Source organism: Bubalus bubalis, chromosome 18 (genome assembly GCF_019923935.1).
Source record: "Bubalus bubalis isolate 160015118507 breed Murrah chromosome 18, NDDB_SH_1, whole genome shotgun sequence".
Taxonomy (NCBI): domain Eukaryota; kingdom Metazoa; phylum Chordata; class Mammalia; order Artiodactyla; family Bovidae; genus Bubalus; species Bubalus bubalis.
Window position 1 is genome coordinate 47824740 of NC_059174.1, and position 8535 is coordinate 47833274.

The window sequence follows — 8535 nt, forward strand, 5'->3', positions numbered from 1 at the left end:
CGGCTGGGTCACGCCCCCAACCTTAACCCCGCCCTCTGCTCCAAGCAGGCCCCTCCTTCCAGGTGCTGAGCCCGGTGGATCTGGCTGTGGTGCTGGCGGACCCCGACTGCATTGAGGCAATGGTGAAGGAGAAGGTCCTTGTTAATCGCAACTCTGTGCTTTTCTGGGTGAGACCAGGTGGAGAAGAGGCTCTAAGGTGATGGCGGAGCTACTGGGGCAGTGGACCTGTTAGAAGCCCGCGGTTATTTGAACGGTGCCCGGGTCCTCCTGCTGGCCTACTGACCCCTTCATTTCTGCCCCCACGCCCAGGTTACGCTCAGTGATAAAAGGTCTTGCTTTGACCAGGGAATTAGTGGACATCACCTCATGAAGACCTCCATGCTCGTCAATGTGTGTGGTCCAAGCCTGGAGGGCAGGGACGCAGATGAGGGGAAGGACTAAGCTATGGGGTCCCGTCTCATCTTCTGCTCCTACTCCGCAGGTGTTGGGCTCATCTGGGCACTGCTTCCAGAACACGAACCGGGGCCCCCGTATGCAAGTATTGGACTTGGGGTCCTGGGCCCTGTGCTGGGAGGGAAGGGTGTGGGTCAGTCTCAGCAGGGTGGAATCTGAGGGCTTTAGCTGAGAATCCCATGAATGCCTTCCTAATTTTTTCTTTCTCATACATTATCATTTACCCCACCCAGACGCCCCCTCCCTCCTTTAATCCATTCATGTTTTCAGGAAGGGCTGCATTGCATAGATTGTACACAAATTGGTGTGTTCCTTCTGATACTGTTCTTCTAGGGGAAGTTAAGTATCTGTGACACAGGGCTTGTTTTTCCAACTGGTCCAAAGGTTGCACGTGAACAAGCTTGGCTCTCCCTTCATGCCTTGCTCTTCCTTTGCCCTCTCACACGTGCTTTGTTCAAGCCTTTGGGTCCTTGATTCTTCACCTGCTATGGAGGCAGGCGGTGAGGCTCTGAGAGATGCAGACATCTGCTCCGAGTAATCCTCGGAGCTAACAAGTGGTAGAGGAGGGCTTGTTCTCACCCACTTCCCTGCCCACTCTCCAGGAGACAGACCCTGGTATTTCTCTTTGCTGGGTTAGTATGCGTGCATGCTAAGTCATTTCAGTCATGTCCGATACTTTGCAACCCCATGGACTGTAGCCTGCCAGGCTCCTCTGTTCTTGAGATTCTCCAGGCAAGAACACTGGAGTGGGTTGCCATGCCCTCCTCCAGGGGATCTTCCCAGCCAGCCCAGGGATAGAACCCTTGTCTCTTATGTCACCTGCATTGGTAGGTGGGTTCTTTACCACTAGTGCCACTTGGGAAGCCCGAGTTGCTATGACCCAGGGCAATTTAAAAAAGGGACTTGTAACAGCTCCCAACTCCTTGGATTACATGGGATATTCAGGGTCAAATGCAGGGAAGAGTGACCACAGCCCAATAACTGTTTCCTGCTAAACTTAGTAGTGCACACTATTTTCCTCTTCATCATAACCCCAGAAAGTCAGTTAATATCTCTATTTGGGCCCAGCAGATCCCTTCCAGGAATCTGATCCGCAGCACACTGCAAAAGACTTGGAGACATTCTAAATGTTCATTACTAGGGGAGTGGTTAAATAAAAGGTGGTACATCCATTCAGTGGAAAACTATGCAGCTATTTAAAAAGAACAGGGTGTGTATTTGTGTTTGTGGGGCGGGTGAACTCCCTGGTGGTCCAGTGGTTAGGAGTCAGTGCTTTCACTCTTGTGGCCTAGGTTCAATCCCTGGTTGGGGAACTAAGATCACACAAGCCTCATGGTGTGGCAAAAAAGAAAAAAGAAAAAAACAAGAGCAAGGGGGCAGAGATTGCCACATACTGCAACAGTGTATACTTGATACTGATAACATATATTCATGTTTGCTTTTATTTTCATGAAGAAATTATGGGGAAAAGAGCAAGAAAGTATTCATAATGGTTCCCTACTGGTTGAATGAGCCCTTCCCTGGTGGCTCAGATGGTAAAGAGTCTGCCTGCAGTGCGGGAGACCTGGATTTGATTCCTGGGTCAGGAAGATTGCCTGAAGAAGGAAATGGCAACCCACTCCAGTATTCTTGCCTGGAAAATCCCATGGACAGAGAAGCCTGGCAGGCTACAGTCCATAGTGTCGCAAAGAGTTGGACACAACTGAGCAACTTCACTTTCTTTCTTTCTTTCTTTACTGGTTGAATAGGGAAGAGTCAGGACACTTGGAGGGTAGGAATGGAAGTGAAATTTTCACCATGTATATGTGTGTGTGCCTGTGTGTGTATCCCAATATATATCTACGTATCTATCTGACCATGATACCCGCCTAAAGATTGTTTTTAAAAAGTCAATGATTTTTTAAAAATCATCTACTCTTTTTTTATTGCAGCTTTTTACAAAAATATATATATATATATTAATCTTTGGTTGCACTGGGTGCTCCTTGCTATGTGCAGGCTTTCTCTAGTTGCAGCAAGTGGGGGCTACTCTTCACTGTGGTGAATGGGCTTCTCATTGGGGTGGCTTCTCGTTGCAAGACACAGGCTCTAGGCTTGTGGGCTTCAGTAGTTGCAGCACTTGGGCTCAGTAGTTGTGACTCCCGGGCTCCAGAGCACAGGTTCAATAGTTGTGGCACTTAGGCTTAGTTGCTCCGAGGCTTGTGGGATCTTCCCGAATCAGGGATCGAACCCATGTATCCTGCATTGGCAGGTGGATTCTTCACCACTGAGCCACCAGGGAAGGCCCCAAGATACTGTATGTTAAGAGGTGATGTGCACTAGGAGAAAAAGAAGGAGGCAAGAGGCATAGGTAGGGAAGCCTTTTCCATAGGATGGCTTGGGGAAGACCCAGCTGAGGAGGAAACATTTGAGCAAAGACTTGAAGGAGGAGAAGAAGTGAGCATGCAGTTATGTATCAGAAGGCATGCCAGTGAGAGGGGACAGATAGCAGAGGCCTGGAGATGGGAGTATGTTTCCTGTCTTAGGCTAAAGGAATAGCAAGGAGCAATCATGGCTGGAGCAGGGTGTACACGGAGGACAGTGTAGAGAGATGAGGTTGAAGAAGTGTTGGGCAGGTCACATGGGAGGCATCTGAGCAGAGGAGTGACTCAAGTTTCACAGAGTCCCTCTGGCTGCAAGTATGGGACAGCCTGGAGGGGAGAGACGGAAGCAGGGAGACCACGGGGAAAAGAAGGTTGGGCCAGCCCAAGTAGAGCAGAAGAGTTGGGGGAAGAGAGTGGCTCTATCTTGAACTCTAGAGACAACAGGATTTCTGAATGGACTGGATGTGGGGTTGAGAGAAAGAGAGGTTTCCAGGAAGAAACCAAGGCTTTTTAGCTTGAACACGGAGGGATGGAGTGGCATGAACAGAGGTGGATTGTGGATAGATTGAATCTGAGAAATCTTCCCACTGATTCAGTGGCTGATAGGTGTTAAGTCTGGCTCAGGCTCAATCTGTGGCCAAAACCCCTCTCCACAGAAGCCAGCAAGCCCAGATTTCAGTCTCTAGATGCCCATGTCCTTCTGACAATGAAATCCTTGAACCCTAACCCCAGAATGGGCCAGGAACCTTTCATTCCCAAGATACTGAACTCCCATCCTGGGCCCTACTTCCCCCACATATCCCATGCTTCCCCCAAGTCTACTGTTTAGGAAATCAGGCTCCACCTCAGCTCTTCATCTTATTTTTTGGCTATGCAGGCTTGTGGGATCTTAGTTCCCCAACCAGGAATTGAACCCAGACCCTTGGCAGTGAAATCAGGGTCCTAACCACTGGACCACCAGGGAATTCCCTCAGCTTCAGCCAATTAAACTCCAACAAGGAGCTGGGACTTCCCTGGTGGCTCAGACTGTAAAGAATCTGCCTGTAATGCAGGAGACCTAGGTTTGATCCCTGAGTTGGGAAGATCCCCTGGAGGGGGAAATCGCAACCCACTCCAGTATTCTTGCCTGGGAAATCCCATGGACAGAAGAGCCTGGCTGGCTAGAGTCCATGTGGTCGCACAGAGTTTGACATGACTGAATGACTAATACACAGAGGAGCTGGCTGCTCCACAGGCGTAGGTGTTAGGGGTTTTGTATGTCTTATTCTGAAGGCAGTTGGTAGCCACCTGACTCAGTTTGAATCCCGGCTCTACCACATTCCCAGCCGTGTGTGTGACTGCGAATAATTAATAAGTGACTTGACTTCTCTGTGCCTCACTTTTGCCATCTCGTTAAATGGAGCTGTTAATGGTCTACATTATGCAAGGTTGTTTTGAGGATTAAACGAACTTGAATATGTAAAGCTCTGCGCAGAATCCTCCATGCCTTGTGCATAGTAAGAGCTATGCAAGCGCTTGCTGTTTTTATTGTTTTAACGGTAATAATAATAACCAGTTTGGCCCTAGTGAGGGTGAGCCTGGCAGGCAGTGGTGGTGTGTGGGGGAGGAGGGGTGTCCCTCCTGCCGGACCCCCAGAACCAGGCTTTTCTCCTCCCCCCCCGCCCCCCCACCTCAGAGCAACCTGATGGTGCCAGTGCTTATTGGCTGCCCGCCAGGCAAGCGCCTGGCCTTCGACATCACCTACACGCTGCAGTACAACCGCGTGCAGAACAAACACTACTTCGACTGCGTCAAAGTGGACCCGGAGATGCCCTGCTTTCTCTTCCGGGACAGTGGGTGTCCCGCGCCCTCTCCTTTACCTTCCCTGGCCCTCCCTGCCTGCCCGCTCACTGCTCCCACCCATCCATCCTCTGCTCTTCCTTTGGGTCCTTTCATCTCTCCTCCTTCCCCCCTCTCATTTCTCCTCCCGGCCTCCACCCCTCCGACCCCACAGTCTTCTACCCATTCTTCTTGATCCAAGATTTGGTGACGGGCGATTCTGGCAGTTTTCAGGGCAGGTAAAAGGGGGACCAAGCCAGAGGCTGACGGGAGTGGGCTGGGGGCAAGGGACTGGGGTGGGGGGGGCGCGGAGAAAAGGGGGTGGTAGAGGTGAGGCAGGTCTCCAGACAGCCCTTTCGAACCTCTGCTCCCCATAGCTACGTGCTGAAGGTGGTGGGCGGCGGGCCCACCCTTGACACCATCAAGGAATACAGCGAGGAGGAAATCTACCGCTTCAACAGCCCCCTGGACAAGTAATCCCTGTGGGACCGGGCCCATAATCGGCCCTTCTTCCCCTGCAGGCCCCCTCCAGCTGCCCAGCCACAGACCAAACCTGGGGTGCAAGCCATACCCACAAGGCCCCGCCCACAGCTCAGGCTCCCAGGCTCCTGCAAACTCTAGCCCTACTGTGGCATGAGGCTCCACCCACCCAATCCCCGCCCCCTTCCCCGCCTCCTTTTAGGGCCTCGGTCCGCTGAGGCCCCGGCCCCAACTGAGGTTACCCCTGCCTGCGCAGGACTGGCAGCCTCATCTGGACCACGGAGAACACAACGACCACCGAGGACTTGGCCTTCAACATCATGTCCCACAACAGTTTAGGCATCGAGTGAGTGCCTGGGCCGACTGCAGGCCCCCTTCTCCCCCACCTGCCCACATTCTGTTGGGCCTTTCCATCCATTCTGCCTCCGGAGACTCCTTGGTCCTCAAGCTACACTGTCTTTGTGTTCCTCGAATGAGACTGACTTTGACCTTTATGCAAACTGGACCCTTTGTCCGCAGGACTGGTCCCTCTTAATCTTTCTTCAGGCCTTAGTTCAGATGCCGCTTCCTCCAGGAGGACTTTTCTGACTGTTCTAGGTGGGACAGTTGGCTCTCGCATCCTCCTGCACCTTCCCTATTCTCACTCTGACCCCTCTGAGCTGTCACCGTCTCCTGTGGAGTCTGTCTCTCTTATAAATCCAGGTCCAGAATAGATAACATAGTATTTGTTGAATGAGACAATGAACAAATTCATTCATTCTTGGTAGGCATTTATTGACCTTTGAATGGAGGTATCAATGAATGAATAAAACAATGAAGTAATAAGTTAGCATATAGCAGGAATTCCCTGGCGGTCCAGTGGTTAAGACTTTATGCTTCCACTGCTGGAGGCCTGGACTTAATCCCTGGTTGTGGAACTAAGATCCTGCAAGCTGTGTGGCATGGCCAGGAGAGAAAAAAAAATTAGCATATAGGGCCTCAGTAGCTATTTTTTTTTTTAAGTTCTCAAAATTTTTATTATGAACAGAACAGTGACAGAGTATAAGCTTAAAATTGTTGTTGTTTAGTCTATGGGGTCACACAGAGTCAGACACGACTGAAGCGACTTAGCAGCAGCAGCAGCAGTCTATAAGTTGTATCTGACTCTTTGCCACCCCATGGACTGTAGCCTGCCAGGCTCCTCTGTCCATGGAATTTCCCAAGCATAAATAACTATTTTTGAGTCAATGAATGAAAGAAAATGATGCCATAAGCAAATAAAGGAAACGAATGAGTGAACAAAGTAGCCAACTTGCACCTAGTCAGTATTCAACCTGCATTTATTGACTATATGAAAAAAGAATGAAGATTCGACTTTGTACCTAGCAGCTGCTCCAGCTCCATTTGTGCCATGAAGGAATAAAGGCTGCAAAGAATAAATGAGGAATTGGCACATGATAGGTATACAATCCATAATCTAGATGAATACATAGTAGCGGAGGAATTGACAACTCCCCTAAAGAAGGGAGGAAAAGAATGGATAAACGAACAGCCTGTCTCCTGGTAGGGGGTCAGTCAGCCTTACCAGCTGAATGAGTGAAGGCGTGAATCAGGGAGGGAGGTAGGGGGTTGCACCGAGTTAGCGCTCATCCAGAATTTGTGGGGTAGAGGGGAAGATCAGGGGCTGTCACGCCCTAGGCATGATTTGTACCACAAGTGCCTGAACTTGCTCCCCCAGATGGCTATGTCTGGAGAACTCACCGTGCCATGACACCATTCCCCACAACATCTTTGCCCCTGAATTCTTCTTCAAGGTGTTGGTGAGCAATAGGTGAGGCACACACACAGCTGAGGTGGGATCGGGGGCTTCCTGGGGGAGGTGCCCACCTCCTCCCCACCCCATCCTGACCCCCATCCCCACCAGAGGTGTGGACGAGAGCACCTATTGCGACTACCAGCTCACCTTTCTGCTGCACATCCATGGGCTCCCGCTCAGTGCCAGGCGGGCCTTCCTCATCCTCCTGGTAAGTGGCTGCCCTGGAGCTGCCCTGCCCGGTGGAGCCCCCCCGCCGCCAACCCAGACCGCCTACCATCGCTTGTTGGCCCATTTCCTGCAGGTGTCAGCCAGCCTGTTTGTCGGCCTGGTGATTCTCTACATCGTCTGCTGCCTTCTGTCGCCCTACATGGTGAAGGTTTGCAATATCCTCCGCTGGAAGATCAACAGCATCATTGGCTTAGAATCTTCTTACACCTACAGCACCCCCTCCGACAGCAGGGCCTTCAGCCGCTCCGGGACCGTGTCTTGGAGGAGCTCCAGGTTAAACTCCAGGGTTGTCTACAAGGGGGCAGAGGAGAACAAGGCTGAAACTTAAGAATGCCTTGAAGAGGAAGTCTACCACCTAAGCCTCTGGCCTGCCCCAGTACCACCCACCCTTGTCTCTTATTTCCTGGGTTGCCTTAGACATGCAACCTATCGCTTGCTCATCCTAGGCCTTTCTCCTTGTTTTGCTTGAATTTTCACTTTGCATTTCAGCATCAGCTATGGAACCTTGTAAGGACTCATGTTCAGTTAGTTTGCACCACCCAGCTGCATAGGTTATTAAAATATCAAAATCCTCCTGTGCCCAGCTGGTATATAGTGGCTTCTCTGTATGCCTTCTGGCTCAACCCCTCCCTAGAGTGCCCCAGACCTCCCTACAGTCCAGCAGGGTCCTCTGTGACCCAGGCCCATTGCCATGGCCTGCAGTCTGTTCTGATCAGTCAGTGCCTAGGTTTAAAACTAATTGTGAAAGATTTTGAAAGGCAACACCTATCTACTGTCTAGTTTAAGGAAGGGTCTCTGGGGAGGTTTAGATTTTTGTTTTAGTTGCAAGTAGCAAAAATTTCTGTGGTCCACATGGAAATGGTAATTTATGGACTTTTTAATACAGGCTCCAGGTACAGCTTGATCCAGAAGCTTCAACATCCATAGAATTCTGGCTCCATTTCTCTAGCTTTCCCTGTCCTGCCCTCATCTGATGGTGGTCTCTGATCTCAGGCCAGTGCATCTCACAGTCTGAGGCAGCGCATCTATATGGTTTATTATCTAGAGAAAAAAAGGGGCTAGAGTCCAACATTCCCAGGCAAAAGTCCTATTGGTCACTCTGATTGGATGGGGTTGAATCATAAACTCAATACTTTGCCACTCACTCTGCCAGACGGATGAGACCTTACTTGGCTTAAGCCCTTCAGAACCCACCCCTGGAGCTGAGGGCTGTCAATCCCATCCTAATCTCTTGCTTATGTGTGGGGAAGAGACTTTCTTGTAAGGAACATGTGTGTCAAGAAGGGAAAAAGGAGGATTTCCCTGGTGGTCCAGTGGTTAAGAATCCATCTGCCAATGCAGGGGACATGGGTTCCATCCCTGGTCCAGGAAGATCCCACATACCTTGGGGCAACTAAG

General features: G+C 50.7%; 1 protein-coding gene across 10 annotated transcripts in view; it reads left to right on the top strand.

Moving 5' to 3' along the window:
• Positions 1–7716, top strand: part of CATSPERG (cation channel sperm associated auxiliary subunit gamma) — a 31120-nt gene extending 23404 nt beyond the window's left edge. For all 10 annotated transcript variants that reach the window (XM_025269051.3, XM_025269050.3, XM_045163465.1 and 7 more), the window contains 10 exons: positions 49–167; positions 310–390; positions 482–538; positions 4492–4648; positions 4810–4873; positions 5012–5107; positions 5371–5460; positions 6832–6924; positions 7018–7117; positions 7211–7716. In XM_025269051.3, coding sequence (XP_025124836.2) covers positions 49–167; positions 310–390; positions 482–538; positions 4492–4648; positions 4810–4873; positions 5012–5107; positions 5371–5460; positions 6832–6924; positions 7018–7117; positions 7211–7465 — 1112 coding nt within the window. In that variant the 3' untranslated portion in view covers positions 7466–7716. The remainder of the gene's footprint in view (positions 1–48; positions 168–309; positions 391–481; positions 539–4491; positions 4649–4809; positions 4874–5011; positions 5108–5370; positions 5461–6831; positions 6925–7017; positions 7118–7210) is intronic.
• Positions 7717–8535: the final 819 nt, after the last annotated feature.